The sequence below is a fragment of the Schistocerca americana genome, chromosome 1 (genome assembly GCF_021461395.2).
Source record: "Schistocerca americana isolate TAMUIC-IGC-003095 chromosome 1, iqSchAmer2.1, whole genome shotgun sequence".
Taxonomy (NCBI): domain Eukaryota; kingdom Metazoa; phylum Arthropoda; class Insecta; order Orthoptera; family Acrididae; genus Schistocerca; species Schistocerca americana.
In genome coordinates, this window is record NC_060119.1 from 225446261 (window position 1) to 225464305 (window position 18045).

At 37.8% G+C, this 18045-nt stretch overlaps 1 protein-coding gene across 8 annotated transcripts in view; it reads right to left on the reverse strand.

The window, feature by feature from the left end:
• The window catches only part of LOC124615282 (protein hu-li tai shao), a 444989-nt gene that overhangs the window by 13632 nt on the left and 413312 nt on the right, over positions 1–18045 (reverse strand). For all 8 annotated transcript variants that reach the window (XM_047143165.1, XM_047143337.1, XM_047143425.1 and 5 more), the window contains one exon: positions 12448–12515. In XM_047143165.1, coding sequence (XP_046999121.1) covers positions 12448–12515 — 68 coding nt within the window. The remainder of the gene's footprint in view (positions 1–12447; positions 12516–18045) is intronic.

Below are 18045 nucleotides of genomic sequence, written 5' to 3' on the forward strand. Positions count from 1 at the left end.
CTGAAGAAATCACAAAAAGGTAGGAAATAATGAAGATGAGACGTGTTTTAAGTTCAAATGACGTGAGGCTTTTGACAGTTTCAGAGGGAGCATTAGGCAACAACTGATGAAAAGGGGAAAGGAATTCAGTAAAAGAGAAATGGGTAGCTTTGAGAGATGAAATATTGAATGCAGCAGAAGATGAAAGAGGTAAAAAAAACATGGCCTGGTAGAAATCTCTGCATAACACAGGAGATACTGAACTGAACTGATGAAAGTAAAAATATAAAAATGAAGCAGGTGAAAGGCAATACAAACGTCTAAAAATGAGATTGATAGGAAGTACAAAATGACTAAGCAGGAATGGCAACAAATGTAAACTTATTTCACTAGGATAAAGGCAGATACTGCTTACAGGAAAATTAGAAGAGGCGTTTGGAGAAAAGAGAAGCAACTGTATGAATATCAAGAGGTCAGATGTAAAACCATTTCTAAACAAAGAAGACAAAGTTGAAAGACGGAAGGAGTATGTAGAGGGGATCTATACTTTAGGGCAGTATTATAGAAACAGAAGAAAACACAAATGAAGATGAGATGGGAGATACAATATTGCAAGACAAATTTGATACAGCACTGAAAGATATAAGTCGAAACAAGGCCTCTGGAGTAGATTCCATTCCAGTACAAGTACAGGCCTGTGGGGTTTGTTTAAAAGTCGAAACAAGGCCTCTGGAGTAGATTCCATTCCAGTACAAGTACAGGCCTGTGGGGTTTGTTTAAAAGTCGAAACAAGGCCTCTGGAGTAGATTCCATTCCAGTACAAGTACAGGCCTGTGGGGTTTGTTTTGGGGAATAGATAAAAGGTAAGAGTGCAAACTTGACTAGAAGAAGGGATTGATTGGTAGGGCATATTCTGAGGCATCAAGGGATCACCAATTTAGTACTGGAGGGCAGAGTGGAGGGTAAAAATCATAGAGGGAGACCAAGAGATGAATACACTAAGCAGATTCAGAAGGATGTAGGCTGCAGTAGGCACTGGGAGATGAAGAAGCTTGCACAGGATAAAGTAGCATGGAGAGCTGCATCAAACCAGTCTCAGGACTGAAGACCACAACAACAACAACAAGAGTGAAGGGGTTTCCGATACGAGGAGGGAGATAGATTCAGGTGCCATGTTTATAGATTTTTCCCAAATCTTTATTTTGCTCTCCTATAAAATTTACTTCTGGCTTGGGCTTGAATCATTCTGACCTCTTGAATATGAAAAGACAACAGTATTTGCTCATGAGTCAATGTATTGGGATTCCATTATAAGGAGATGGCCAAGATTAGAATAAACAGCATCAGTTTTGATAAGAGAGCAGGGATACACACTTAGTAGTGCATGGAATGAAAGCAAAGATGAATGCTTAGCACTTGTAGTGAGGCAGGAGCGGCAATTTCAAGTGTGGCACAAGCCCCTCACACCACATTATGTCACTGCTCCAGTGGCAAACTGGAGCTGCACAACTCACCTTACGTGCGTCATTTCGGTTGTCTCTGACTGGTGGCAGATGTTATACTCACACCCTTGTAAGTGGAAATCCCTGCCAGCCCCAACAGTCAGTGGTTTTTTACCCCTGATGACAATGGATGAGAAAGCCACCGAAAGCTTAAGTTTTTTATTCTAAATATCTCGTCTTGTAAACCAAGAAGCTATCATTGGAAATACATACATTTAAATAAATTGTAGTTAAAAATCACTAAATAAGGAATGGCATGTAACTTTCCTTCATTTTTATATATTAGAACATTGGCAAGCATGCTTTCTGTACTTCTTTATTGAGAACAATAAGCAAGCCACTGACAATCGACAATTTAATGCGCCGCACCGCTGACCTGCACACCAGACAGTTGCACACAGGCAAGCCAGTTGTGCAAGTGTATATTTCACTCCAGTTGTCCAAGACGCAATCATAACATCTTGATATTGCAGTACACTGACTTAGGTAAGTTTGTATCATTTATATTCGTTAAAATCTTTTAACTTGTCATGGTTTTACTTGTATCAGCAACTTATCGTCAACAGCAGGTCAGCCAACTTATCATCAACAGCATGTGTCCAGGAAAATAATCTGATTTGACCATAATGCCCAGGGTTTTCAAAGTCTTTGTCCACAACCAGGAATCTGAGTGATGGCTGGCCATTCTTATGGAATGATAAATCATCCTTCCAGTTCCCCTGTCACTGTGTGTGCGCATCTTCATAAACCAGTTGACAGTTTAGTTAAATACTGCACGCCAGAGTATTGTATTAACTATCTAGACACTGATCAACATGACATGATTGTAATTGATTAGCTACTGATGTTTAGCAAGATAATCATGGCTTGCGTGTGATAGTTTGCGATGACAATGACTTGGGAATGAGTACATCCAGAGGTTCCATACGTGCCGGTTTTCAGACAAATCACAGGAAAGGCAACAACTCGTTGCCAGCACCTCTTATCACTGGAGGAATGGTGGGACACCCACTGTGCGGGAAATTAACCTATTCTGATGGAGGGCAGACATGTAACACTCACTGCAGGACTGTGTTCTGTAGCACTTTGAGCTTGTGTATCTTCTCTGAAGCAGCATAGAGCCACTCGGAACACAATTATTCCAAATTGGGGGTTATACCACTTGAAACAATCTACTACACAGCGTAGTTACAGGTAGCATTAATATTCAGACACTGAGGTTTTTAGTTTGTAGCATCACAACTTTAGTAACAAAACAAACAAACAAATCAAGTACTGTATTAAGTTGTATGTCTTGTAAATATCAGCATAAACTTTATTAACATAAAATATAAAAGTTCTTTAATAATATAATTTAAATAAAACTTGGTCCTGTTACCACATTAATTTAATATTTAGACAGCTTTCAGAATTAATTATTTCAAAATAATTTTTTGTGGTACATAAATGTTTCAATATCATGTCTGATAGCCATTCTGTTGCATCACTTCTTTCAATTGCTGCAGCATACTGCTAATGATCTTTTTTAAATAGTTAGTACACTGATCATTTGATTCTTCTTTTAATCGATGCTTCACAGTTCTTTGGGACATTTGGGTGTTTTTGTAATATGTCACTCTCGTTCTCTCCAAACATTCTCAGTATGCTCCACATCTGGTGATTGAGGTAGCGGTTGTGACACCTTCAGGCAACTGTACAACAAATATTCCTGCACATGTGAGACTTAATGTTACGGATCAATATTTCGGTGAAACTTGAATGTGTTTGATATCCCCATTTTTTCAGCACTTGTGTGAAACATTTTTTAATATATTCAGATAGACTTGTCCATAATACTGTCAACGAACACTAATTTGCCAAATGTGGATATACGGCTTTACACAAGAACACTGCCTTCTCCATGCTTTACAGTCGACTTAACAGTTGTGAGTTTAAATTCCTCGCTCTTCTTCCACCACATTATCCTCTGTCCATCCAACCCAAAAATGTTAAATTTATCATACTTTCGTCAGTAATAAGGACGTCATTCCGCCATCATTTTTCCTTCGTAAGAAACTCGTTAGCAAAGTCCAGTCACTTAATTCGATTCTGTGTGTGATAGGTTGCAATGACAATGACTTGGGAATGAGTACACCTTCTTTCCAGTTTTGTTTAGGCTTGCTAATTTTGGTGCACTGAGTGTAGGATCCTTCTTTATTATTCTTATTCAGTTCCTCTTGTTATGTGCATCCAATTTCTTTGGTCGGCCCTCACTTTTGGGTCATCTGATATGTTGAGTATGGCAGCAATCTGTCTACATGATTTACCTTTTGCTTCATGAAAAACCACAAGTTGTGTACCAGAACTAGTATTAGTTCTATATGGCATCGTACAGTATGGGCAATCAACTGTGCTAGTAAACAGATGCTGCCTCCTGACTCAAGAGTATGTAACTTGGCTTGAATGATCAAACTGCCCACTGTCCAAATACTAAAGAAATGTGAAAATCGAACAGCGTTTTATTTAAATCTTGTTATTTAACAACTGTTGTCAGTTGTGTAATGAAATTCAAGGACACTTGCACTACTATACATTCCACTATATTTAACACTATTACAAATTTAATTGTCTGCGTCACAAGTTGCTTTGCCGTGGAACAATCTGCATCATTATTACACTTCTGTAAAGTGAAGGGATTTGGTCATCAACTCAAAGGTAGGTTTGACTTAAAACTAGACAGTACTATTCAGGTGCTGTCTCTCTGCTTCGCTCCATGCTGTGAACTGGCTTCCTCAACCAATTAAGAAAGCAATCTACAGTTTATTGCAGAATATAAGCCGCAGTGCAGGGATAGCACACACAGATTTTAGCGTGAAATAGCAATTACAAAACTGCTAATCTACACTGAAGTTAATAATGGAGTTTGTAACTGCTGTTACAATGAGTCACTGTAAATGTGCCTGAAAGAGACCAAAGTTATCCAATAACTCAAACACAACAAAGGAAAAGTGAATAAAAAGCATGATATAATTTGGTGTTCCTTTCCCCATATACAAAGTATGTTTAGAAAACAAGTGTACTAGGTTTTTATATATTTTTAGATGTAATTTGAAAAAAATTACATGATATTGTTGATACAATTGTTGACTATTTTTCCACATAATTGTCATCCTGTCCAATGCACGTGGTGAGCGTGGCACAAGCTTTTCTATGCCCTCCTCGAAGAACTCTCCCGCCAGTTCCTTTCCCCACTTTAGAACCTTGTTTCAACACCTGCTCGTTGGCTGAAAACTGAATTCCCCTCACGTGTGCAGTCAGGAGAAGGTGAAAGGACGACAATCTGAAGGCATCAAGACAGGGGAATAAAGGGTATGGTTCAAAACATTCCAACCAAATGAGTCCAAGAGTGCCTTCATTGTTAAGGCTGAGTGACGAAGGGTGTTGTCGCACAACAAGCACACTCCTCATATCAACATTCACCTCCTTTTGCTTTGAATGCTCCTTTTGAAATTTTTAGGGTCTCATTGTGCACTGATGGTCTCTCCCTGAGGCAATGTTGCCTTTTCGGCCCCAAAAAAACTGAGGTCATAATTTTCCCCCCAAAATCATGGTTTTAACTTTTTGGCAGATGCGGAACTGGATTGACACCACTGTGACAACTGTATTTTTGACTCATTTGTTTAATGAGCCATACATGTTTCATCTCCAGTCCCAATAAGTTCAGAAAATCCTCAACTTTCAATTCAAGTCACTCAATAAACCTGCCGGAAATACTGACCCAATTTTTCTTGTGCTGCACTGTCAGCTGTTATGGGACACATCTTATGCACTATTTCCAGTATCCCAGCATTTCTGCGAGTGTCTTGTATCCGAGAGTTTTGGAGAGTTGTGGAAACATTGCAGAAATTTCACCCACTGCCAACTGGCAGTCTTCATGAAGAGTTTCTTCGATTATTTGCACCAACTCTTGCACCAACTCTTGCACCAACTCATCAGTAAAAATGGGAGGTTTTCCTCTCCTCTGTTCATCATGAATATTTGTTCTGCCTCCATTAAACTCCTTACACATTCATTCTGTTTGTAACATCTTTGCCGGAAACCGTTCTGATTCGCAAAAAAATTTCAGTAGGCATTATTCCTTTTGTGTGTAGGAAGCAGATCATAAGATACGGCTCACACTCAGAGGGATATCTTAGCGACATCTTTCACGCAACTGGAGACTGCAATGTGAGTTTACATGCTACTATGGTCCTGCAATGCTCACTCCGGTCAGGGGATTTCCCCCCGTCCCCCCTTCCCAGTCAGTGTTGCCAACCATTAAAAAAATAAACAAACAAAAAAACCACAGCCCCCTTATGGTCACACTACACTTGATTCTGCCACAGTCCAATCTCGAGACAAATTCAAGGAGACTGTCAATACAAATACACTGGCACGTAAGAAAATTTACCTTTCCTTTGGAAAGTATAGAGTGAAGTGACAAAGAGGGAACACTGCATCGTATTTGCGAACAACACAGCCACTGCAATATCGTATTTATCTGCCGACACTGGGCAAGTGACTTTCAATTAAAATGTCTCCACTGTGCAGGAAAATACACAACAAATGTACGAGTGCAGTTTGTAAACACACAGTTGATGACATATGGAAGTTTGGGTTTAGCCGTGGAGCGTGCTTTGATAGGTGGCTGGTAAGGTGGCTGATCACAATAAGTGGGAAGTTTAGGTTCAAGACCTGGTCCGGCACAAATTTTCGTTGTCGTCATTCCATTATACAGCTGATGGTTGTCCACATTGACAACTCTGAATACATTTAATGTGATTCTAAATTGTGTCCAACTGACCAATCATTATGGGATAATACTGATAATCCTCTGCCTTATTTAAATGTAAGATACTCAGCTGTGTAGGTTTCTGAAGATCTTTATCACTGCCTTATGTATAGTATAACATATGACGCATCACAGATTTTTTCCTATTGCTTAATCTATTGTGAAATAGTATAACATAAAATTATATACTAAGTAATGAAATGGTTTTCATATTTGTTGCCACCCCATTTCTTCTTGGAACCACTCATTTGCTTCATGTGTTCTACGATGTTCTTTGTCAACTTTATTTTTAGAAGGTGTATATGACTGATCACCACGAAGATAATGTTCCTGAAAGCAAGCATTTTTATTCTAATGTCTGGAAAATAGTTATAATGTGGAAGCAGTTTAATAAACTAAAAGAGAGGGTGCGGTATAGGACATCAGAATGCATAGAATATAGAATTTCACAATAGTCAGATCTGTAGTGTGTGAAGTTACTTTCCCAGTTACGAATATCTATAACTCCTGTTAACCAGCAGTAGTTGTTAACACTTTACCACACTATGTACTAGGTATCATTAGACACAAATCTGTAATTAACTTCATATTAGGGCACCTGCCAAGTCCTGTGATGTCACCTGCACCTGACACACATCAACAGACATTTTGAATGAAATGGCCTTTTAATGTATGTATTCTTTTTGTTGTGTGTCCATCAACATTATTTAAACCATTACTGGCCATTGTCCCTTTTTTGGGACGCATATATTTTACTTATTTCTACGTAAGCAATGGAGCTTGTAGCCTTTATTGTTGCATCTGTAGGTTCAACTAACTGCTATAATGCCTGTAAGTGCAAAATAAATAACTTTTTTCTGAGTACTTCTCATCAGGAAAATTATAAACTTGCCGATTTTTTGTTCTCGCACTTGGCAGCACTGTATGTCTGCTGGTAGTTCTTGGACGACAATGAGCTGTGATTTAGTTGTCTGGGCGTGTTTGTTATGAACATATGGATGTCCATGTAAGATTAAGTATATTTAGATTTTTTCAAGTAAGTGCAGTATCGATATATTTTATGCATCCCAGTAATGGGACAATGGCATGTTACACTATCGTTTATTATTGATGTGCCCTATTCTTGTATACACGTATTATACAGAGAAGAATTGCATTTTACATTCTTTATATCTGCTTTTTTTTTCATGTTCTAGTCGAATTTTGCGATTCCAACAGTATAAAAACATGCCTCGCGGACTTACACTTGAAGAAATTGTAGCAGAACTAGAGAACCATCAAGGGAGTGACGATGAAGATGATGACGTAGAATTGATGATTATTCCATTCGATGTAGATGTAATAACAGATGAAGAAGACATTGACGAAAATGTATTGAACAATGAGTCTGTTGTACAAGATGTAGCCGGTACTTTAGAGCTCTAAACCAGCCAAGATGAAGCTAATGCTACAGTTGTACCTCCAGAAGCCAAAAGAAGGAAAGCATTAGGAGATGGAGCAGAAAGTGATACATTATCTACAAAAAAAAATATAAACGTAAGTGGTATAAATGTCAACCAACGTACACAAACACTAGTGAACCAGGGAAGAGCAAAGAACATTATGTTGCGGAATGTCTAGCAAATAAGACAATGCCCCAGGTGTTTGAGGATTTTGTTTTCTGAGAAATTAATGGATACTATTATTGAACTAAGCGAAATCTATGCTTGCCAACACAACAAAATAAATTTTCTACTAACCAAAGAACTACTAAAATCATTTATTGGCATACTATTTCTGAGTTGTTATGCTTCCCCATGAGAATATGTACTGGGAACAGGCTCCTGATGTCGGAGTTCCTTTAGTCTTCAACTCCATGTCAAGAAATAGGTTGGAAATAAAGAGATTCATTCATCTCAATGACAACTCCAAAATAGACAGAAACGACAAGATGTGCAAACTGAGGTTATACGAGGGCGGTTCAGAAAGTAACCTCCGATTGGTCACAGTGCGGGTTGTGGTGGCAGTAGCAACGCCATCTGTGCGTTCACGCACTCAACAGGTCAGTCGGCATCAAGCCGTGGTCGAGTGAACGTCGTACCTGCGCTAGTTTAGTTTTTGTGGCAGTTTGAAATGTGTGCTGCAATAGAAAACCCCGCCAAATGTGAAGTGCATGCTGTCATAAGGTTTTTTACAGCCAAAGGATATTCTGCAGCAGCTATTCATCGTGAGCTTTGTGCCGTGTACGGACCAAGAGTTATGAGTGAAGGAGATGTCCGTGAATGGGTACGTTTATTTAAAAGTGGACGAGAAAACGTTCATGATGAAGAGAGGAGTGGCAGGCCATCATTGGTGACTGACGAACTCGTTCAGACAGTTGATGCAAAAGTTCGTGAAAATCGATGTTTCTCAATGTCAGAGTTGTCTACTGGTTTTCCACAGATTTCTAAGACTCTCTTGTACGAGATAGTGACAGCAAGATTGGGTTACCGTAAGTTCTGTGCACGATGGGTGCCCAAAATTCTTACCGACCACCACAAAACTCAAAGAATGGCCTCTGCATTAGACTTTCTGTCACGTTATGAGGACGAAGGAGAACCATTGTTAAACAGAATCGTGACAGGTGACGAAACCTGGATTAAGTACGTGAACCCTGAGACAAAAGAACAATCAAAGATGTGGGCACATTCAAATTCGCCTACCAAACCAAGAAAAGCCTCGCAAGATTTTTCTGCCAGAAAACTGATGGCAACGGTGTTTTGGGATGCCAAAGGGGTGTTGTTGGTTGAATTCATGGAACGTGGTACGACCATTAATCAAGACATGTACTGTGAAACAATAAAAAAGTTACGACGGGCTATACAGAACAAACGCCGTGGTATGCTGACTTCCAGTATCGTTTTTTTGCACGATAACGCCCGTCCTTCAAGTGGGACGTTATCAACCATCCACCTTACAGCCCAGACCTGGCGCCAAGTGATTATCACCTCTTCATGCATTTGAAGAAATGGCTCGGGTCACAGCGGTTTGATGACGACGAAGAGCTCAAAGATGCGGTCACAGGCTGGCTCCAGGCACAAGCGGGTGATTTTTATGCAGAAGGAATTTCAAAGCTTGTGAAGAGATACGATAAGTGCCTCAATCGCTATGGAGACTATGTAGAAAAATAGTGCAAAGATGTAGTTGTAAGATGTATATATTAAAATATTTTTATTTAACTTGGTGTATTTTTTTAAATCAACCAGAGGTTACTTTCTGAACGGCCCTCGTACTTTGAAATGCTGAAAAAGGAATTTGAAAATTTGGCGTATTTCATTCAGAACTCTCAATTGATGAAATGATGGTACACAATTTTTGAAAACATTCAGCTAAAATGTTTCTGAGGGGAAAGCCTATCAAATTTGGATATAAAATTTGGTGTCTTACAAGTTCCAAAGGCTTTCTTTATAATTTTTCGCCATACTGTGGCAAGACTGACAACAAACAGGAGCCTTTAGGTGCAAGGGTAATAAATAAACTAACCAGCATGATTCCAGAATCAGAGTATCCTAATTATAAGCTTTTCTTTGACAACTTTTTCACCAGTGTTGACACACTGATCACACTCGGAAAGAGTAAAATGAAAGCTACAGGAACAATAAGAGAGATCCGAACTAATGCATGTCTTTTGATTAACTCGAAAAGAATGGCAAAAGAAAAGGAACGAGGATTCTATGACTAAATGTTTGAGAGAACGAAGTTCTGGTTGTGAAATGGTGTGACAACAAACCAGTATGTGTAGCGACAATTATTACTCCTCTGAGTTCTACTAAAAGATACTCACGGGCAAAGAAAATGTAAATATCTGTTACAATGCCACATCTCATTGAAGAATACAATGCCCGTATGGGTGGCGTAGATCTACTGGACAAGCAGATATCACTTTATAGGACGAGGATAAGCTCAAAGGAATGGTGGTGGCCATTGTTCACACAGATGATAGATATCTGCGTAGTAAACACATGGCATGCATTCCAAATTGCTAACTCTAATGAGAAGCTCTCACTTTTGGATGTCCGACAGAGAATCGTGATGTTTTACGTATCAAGGAAAACAGGATCAGTACGAAAACGCAGAGGACTACAAGGAAGCAAATTGATGGGAGGACGGGTGAGCACAGATGTACGACTAGATCCAGGAAATCATTTCATTGTGCCAAGTAAAACACAGAAGAGAGTAAAACACAGAAGAGAGTAAAACACAGAAGAGAGTAAAACACAGAAGAGAGTAAAACACAGAAGAGAGTAAAACACAGAAGAGAGTAAAACACAGAAGAGAGTAAAACACAGAAGAGATGTGCTTACTCCAAGAAAAAAAAAAAAAAAAAAATTTGTAATAGGTGCAATGTTGGTGTACGTGACAAGTGTTTTGCTTCATTTCATACTGAATAGACATTCAATAATATTAAAACATTCTTTATTTATTGTTTGTGTTGTTTATTACAATATTATGCGTGGAGAATAAGGTTGTGAATTTGGATAGCATATTTGGCCAATGTCCCAAAAATGGGACGGTCTGTAGTTTTTGTTCTAATAAACTGAAAATTTTCAAAACAACTTTTTATTTCAATTAATCACTCAATGTAACATATTTATGTATAAAAGTTTGCAAAAAATGATCCGATAAGAGTTTTGGCCAGTAATGGATTAAACAGTGGAAAGTCCAGGATGGATTAACAATATTATTATTGCTACTCACCATATGGAAGAGAATGTAGTTTCAAATATTAGTGTTGTTTCCAAATCAAGTGTACCCTCCTTGTGAAAGAACAAAAACCTTCACTGTCAAACATATGTTTCATAAAAATTTAAATTAGAAAAGAAATGTGGCTCACATTAGCTGCAGATACGAACACCTTGAGAACTGCTGCTTAATAAATGTAACAGATTTTTCATTTACATTCCGTGTTTTCTTCCAAGCCCACAGTCAGCCACTTTAAACTCCAGTTACAAATCAATTCAAAACAGAATTACTGTAACATGCATTCTTCCATAATGTTGTATGCTGCCCTGAAACTGCTGTTTTAATAGTTTTTAATTACCACAATGTCTGCATTTTCATATTTGTAAAAACCATACTGACTTTCAGTAGTCACAGGTGTGTGGTGTTAATGAACTCTGTAGAAGAAAATTATCCAAAAGTTCAGCAAAATTATGAACCTTGTTTACGTGCCTGTTGACTCTCCAACACCAAATTTATGCTGTGAGTGGTTTCCTTTAGTCCTTGAATTATTTTATTTCACCTAGGACTCTCCAATAGCATACTGAGGCTATGTCAAATATTTTTTAGAGCAATGACTGTGCGCTTTCCTGGTTGCAGCTACTTTTGATTCGTCAGAAAACTTTCACATGTACAGTTGAGAACATGCTAGTGTGATAAGCCTGAAATTTTAATGACGCTTCTTGGCAACTTCGTAAGTGGTTCCAAAGAATACTTTTGAGTATTCTCACAATTTTAAGTTTTTGCCACCAAAAACTTCAACCGTTTATAGTAAAATTTATGTGACAATCACTTTTTAGCAAATTCAGATGCTCAAGGCATAAATAAAAGCAAATCAACAACTCACAACACCAAGAACCAATGTGAGTTCATTAGTTATTTACTCCACACAAATGGAGAACATGCTGCAGATATGGATCAACTAGTCTGCTATTGAGGGCAGTACTATTACAAATGCCTTGCGTACCCTTCACCATCTTATTAAATAGCCAATAAGATTGGAGAGCAAGTGTTCCAGCCGGCCGGTGTGATCGAGCGGTTCTAGGCGCTTCAGTCTGGAACTGTGCGGCCGCTGCTACGGTCACAGATTCGAATCCTGCCTCAGGCATGGATGTGTGTGATGCCCTTAGGTTAGTTAGTTTTAAGTAGTTCTAAGTTCTAGAGGATTGATGACCTCAGATGTTAAGTCCCATAGTGCTCACAGCCATTTGAACCATTTTTTGAAGTGTTCCAATGTTTTCACATGCATGTGTTGCACTACTGTTTGCAAGATTTTACTATTTATGTTAAGAGTGTTCCATGACTTTATTGCATTAGATCATCTAAAATTTAACAGTGAAGGGAGGTGCTTCATTCATATTCTATGTCACTACGAATAGTAGTAACCCAAACAACCCCAATTATAAACAATGTACTTACCTCTTTACTGCTCTGTGAAAAAGTACTGTGGGGTGCATCCGGATCATCACCATTAACAGTGTTCTCACCTGAAAAACAAATTCTTTGAATGTGGTCCTTAAATAAAGTAATAGGAACATTTCACAGTAAAATGTATGATCCGCTGTGCACATAGAAACACACTATAACCAACAAGGCTGTAAACAGTGGAAAACAAGAATTCATTTTTTATTAATGCATGCACAACTTCAACTTCGGAGAAATTTTAGCCATGAACAAATAGTTTCAGTTGCCCATAGCCAAGTTCTGCATTTAAGCATCATGTGGAGCACACATCATTAAATTGTCAATTTATAAAATCTTCTGGCCGTGAAACCTTCCAAATAGACACAAAATTTGCATCACGTAATTACTTGTGCTCACTTTCATTTATAGTCATAAATATGTAGAATTGCCACCGACATTTTTTGTGGAGGGAATAATTTATTATTCAGCGTCTGCAGTAAGTAATTAATCATGAGGAAATGTTAAAAATTACATGCCAAGCACCAATAACTGTGCATATTAAGACAATCTCTGATAATTTAGGCAGACTCAAAGAAACCACTGCATTACACATTTACATAAAGCCCTTCCTAGTTTCACACAACTCATTATTACAACTTCTGAATGCATGTGTCTGACTTTTTAATGAATATTCACCTCAGTTTCTGCATTGTTTTTACATTTTGTAATGAAAAACTCACTAGCACTTAATACAAAATGAAACATATACACAACATAAAAAAGTTTTGTCAACTCTGTTCTTTTTGGTTCTACATACCTCACATTAAATTGTACTGATGTCTGATTAATGTTAAAACATACACATCAAGTTGATTATTTAACAATATGCTTACAGTTATAAACCATTTTTCACAAGATATATTTAACACTTGAATAATGTAGCCTTGTGTTATAAATTAAGCATGCAAGAAAAAATTTTAAAAAATAAAAATACAATTTTGTGTTGAAATCTCCTCTCTTGCTGATACATGCAAAATGCTGATGAAGCAAATAATATTTTTCTGTAAAATACATATACCAATACTTCATAGTTGACTAACACACTATAAAAAAGTACATATTAACTACTGTATTAAGATAATGCTCTAATTATATGATGTATTGACAAATACTTTTTAAATATAGATATTGCTTGCTATTTATCACATTATAAGGGTTTCCTTCTTGTCCAAGCTGTCATTGCAAAAAGTTGCTGCAAATGTCTTCAATAATTTGATTGAATTTTTCAACGTAAGTATCAAGCAACACTGATGAAGATGGTTTACTGTCAGATTCAGTTATTCCCTCTGGGACCTCAAGTGTACATACAGTTGCACATTCAGTAACAACAGACTGATCATTAGAATCAAGATCTGCAGATATTTTAAAACAATGTCTGTTACTGAAGAAATATGTGTCAATATCTGTTAACTCATTTTGTAATTTTATTTCTGCTAGTACTTTGGACTCAGGTGTCAGGTTTGAGCATCTGTCAATTTGTTTGTTTGTATTGTTACAGCCAAAAACTACTCTGTTTTTCTGGTTCCCATTATTTTTAACATTATGTTTCCCTTGTGAATGAAACAATGCAGTCCCAGAACCAGAATATAAATGTTTCATAATTCCTTCTGGAACCTTTAGAACAACACACTTATCACAACAAAAATCATCATTATCTTTGGGAAAGTATTCAGTCTCTGCAGAAATTAAAGCAAATTTATATTTTGTGTCCCAAAAATATGTGTCAATTTCAGGTAGTTCACTCATAACTTTATTTGCTTCAATGAGCTGCCCTGAAACTGGACAATGATCAAAATACTTCACATTAGGTGGAAAGTCACATTCGTTTTTATTATAATCCCTTTGAAAATAACAGTTCTTGTATCTGGTTACATCACTTTTCTTTATCATTGAGGTATTTGCATTTGAAACTGTTTTGTCATTTTCTATGGAAGTATTTGGAAATACACTGTCTCCAATTTCAAAGTGGAGAGGCATTTCAAGTGTAACTTGATGCTCTTCTATCCCTGCTTTAATGTCTTTCAAATGGTGATGAGAATGAGAGTCCTCTATAGGAATCGTTGAATTCCTGTAACTTTCAATAGATGAGCATGTCTGAAGTGTCAATTTTTCAAAGTCCTTGGGCTGTGGAAGATACGACTTGCTTATTTGTTGTTTACTGTAGCTTGAATGATTTGATGAATTTATAACCTTAAAAGTATCAACATGACCTACTTCTAAAGATTCATCTATCTCATTATCAGAGTCAGATGTACTATAACATAATATGTAATTCTTAGGGTTGAAAACACAGAGCTCCTGACTTGGTAAATTATCGGAAAGTTTTGTGTTTACTCTAACTATGTCAGTAAACTCTATTTTACCCATTTCCTCCAAGTTCTCATCAAGGTATGTACTGTCTAGGTTATCATCTGATACATTTGATGATGACATGTCACCTTCTATGAAGAATGAGTTCAAGGACTCGCAACTTGAATATTGCTGATCATAATCCCCAAGAGAAAATGAACTGGAGCCCAAATCTGAATCATCAGAACAAAACACGCTAAGATCTTGTTCTTCAGCGCCTAAGCACAATTCTCTATTTTCATCCCTTTTTGATATATACTTTGCTTTTAATTCCTCCGCACACCATTTGGACAGTTTTTCAGGATTTGTGTGTTTACAATTGTTTATTAACGTAGGACGCACTCCTTTGTTACTCTCATACAAACTCAGTGAATGATGGTTACATGGGTCACTGTCCAAAAACTTATTTGAACAGTTCAATGATAGATCCCTGGTGTTAAGAACAACTCTTGGGGAACAAACTAGTGAATGACTGGTATCCACTGCTGTGTTATAATGAACATGATTTCCTGTAACCCTAATTTTTAAATCTTCACTAATTAAGTTTGTGAAAGTTATGTTTACAAGAACAGGGTGCATTCTTTGTGCAATTATGGAGTAATGTGCTATGACAGATTGCACAACATTTGTTAAGTGGTACACAATTGCTCGCTTTTTATTATCTGTCTCTTTATGATTCAAAGCACAGGTGTCTGGAAAAGAAAACAACAAAAACATTTCTTAGATGAAAATGGTATGCACAAATCAAGCTTAAGAAGACAGTTAATGTAAAATCAAATATTGAATAGGTATAATACATAAAATGAATGAGTGGAAGTGTGTGCACATACACATGCATGCATTCAGAAAGTCTTTATAACAGCCAATCTAATGTGCAAAAACAAATAAAGAAAATGCTGAAATGTAATATTCAGTAGGTGGATCTTGTTTTCACAACATAAATAAAAGTAGGAGAGGAAGTTGTGTTGTGTTTACATCACAATTAATGTATTGAAGCTGAGATTAAACAAGAGTAAATTATGAACTAAGAAACAATTCAGAGAATGGACGAGAAACACAGCACATGAAAGAGTGTGTGTGTGTGTGTGGGGGGGGGGGGTTGCGCACATCCATTATCAATAACAAATATTCACAACACTTCAAATACGAAATAGCACAAACAAATATGTAATAGTGGTTTACAGCCTTCACTGTCTTGATACATGTTCATTCTAATGATGTTATGGTTACAGAAGGCATGAACTCTACGAATGAGTGAGACCCCACATGCAAACTGCTGGGTCATTATCATGATACATATAGCTAAATATGAGTGTCATTTAAAAAATCCTGCACATGCGTGACTGTCAGTTGTGAGCGACTTGAGGCCTGACAGTCGTATATGTGCTTGCTGCTTTATAAAGCCGTGTAGTGAGTAATTCACTTTTAAAATGGAAGCTGAGACTGAGTCAGGTCAGATTACATGCAGTGACCAGTGTTCCACAATCAAAATCAGGCCCCCACAGGGAAAGAACCGTACCAGGGTTGCCACACGGTTCCCCAAGTGAAATTCTCTGATATTTCCACGATTTCCAGGTAAGTTTTCATATTTTTCCCTGTTCCCTGATAAATTTTGAGATCTCAAGGGTAAATAAAGACTTCCTTATTTCTCCCCCCATATGAGCAAAAATCTTAAGTACTAATGTCAAAATCGTTTGTAATGAACTATTTTTAGATGGAGAAAGCAAGCCAAATGGTATGTGTGTTTCATTAAGACCACTGTTATCTTATTTTAATAAAACGAAACACATATGGTGACAAAAATAGCATTTCCTTGGCATCACAAGACAGATTTAAAATACCTTTACTGGTTTCAGAAATAACTTCAGAAAAAAGTAGGGCTCTTGAAAGAAGTGTATAAGGCAGGGAAGAGTTGTGTTAACCAACACTATAGGTGACCACCAATAAAATGTTGACTCTACTATGTTCCTTACTGTTGGTTATTTGTCACTGTGTTTTGGCTATTATTTTACAGGTACTGTGCGATTTTCTTTTGAGAAATATATGAGTACATAGTGTACAATCCACCAGTGACTGCCACAATTTTGTTCTTCTTATTGTCCGTACTTTCTAATACATAAATTATTTTTGAAGTGCCAAAATGTACTAGAATACATAAAATGTCTATAAAACACCGCACTGTACAATGTACTTGTGGTGAGACAGGCGCAATTCCTGAAATCCATCACCCATGGCCTCTGGCCTGGCGAGGAGCACTGCTGTCTTGGGTCCTCGGATAAACCATAAAAATCCACCGCATTATGACACACACAAACAGACCCGGCCTGGATGCAGATCGGTGAGACTAGATCCAATGAGCAGGGCTTGGACATTACTGAGAAACAATGGTGGGCTTCAGATCAGCAGGCCTAATCCTTTAGAGATACCCGCAGAAATGGCCTGCAGTTTTGGCTGATTGTGGAAGTCCATTCATGTGGCCAGCTATTCACGTGTCACAGACACCCCGTTGATGAAATGAGACCACGATGATCAACCCATGCAACGCATACTTCAAGTAAATACTTTTCAATACTAATGAGGATAGGTAGCAACTCACTGTAAAGATGATCACTGAGACACAGACAGGCACTTGGAAAAAGACACTCACACTCCCACAACTAAATTTTTGGCCATAGCCTTTGTCAGAAAACGAGAGCATTCACATAGTCACTCAAACACAACTCATGCACACATGACCACCATCTCTGGCCACTGCGAAAACAATCTCTGAGAACCAGATCAAAACAAATCACTCCCCCTGCCCCCTGGCATTCATCAGCAGCTGCTAGGCTAGTGGCAAGAAGTGGTAGCAGCACAGATTGCAAGCTGAGGGGAATCGTAAGAAGGGGAAAGGCAGTAACAATGAGGAAGTAGGGAAGCAACGCATGTACTCAGGTGCACCCAGACAGCGACGATGCACAACATCTCAGCAAACAAACCATTTCATCCACCGAGACAAAAATGAGATTTTTCCAGTGTTTTTTCAAATTTCCCTGATTTCCCTGACATGTTTGAAATTGCCTGGTTTCCAGAACTTGTGTTAACTTTGCCAGCAGAAATTTACAACACTTTGAGAGAGGTGTGTGGGAATAGTGTAGAGGATCGTAGCACAGTATCACAATGGTCTCTGTCCATTTCTGTGAAGGTCATGTAAGCACTGAAGAC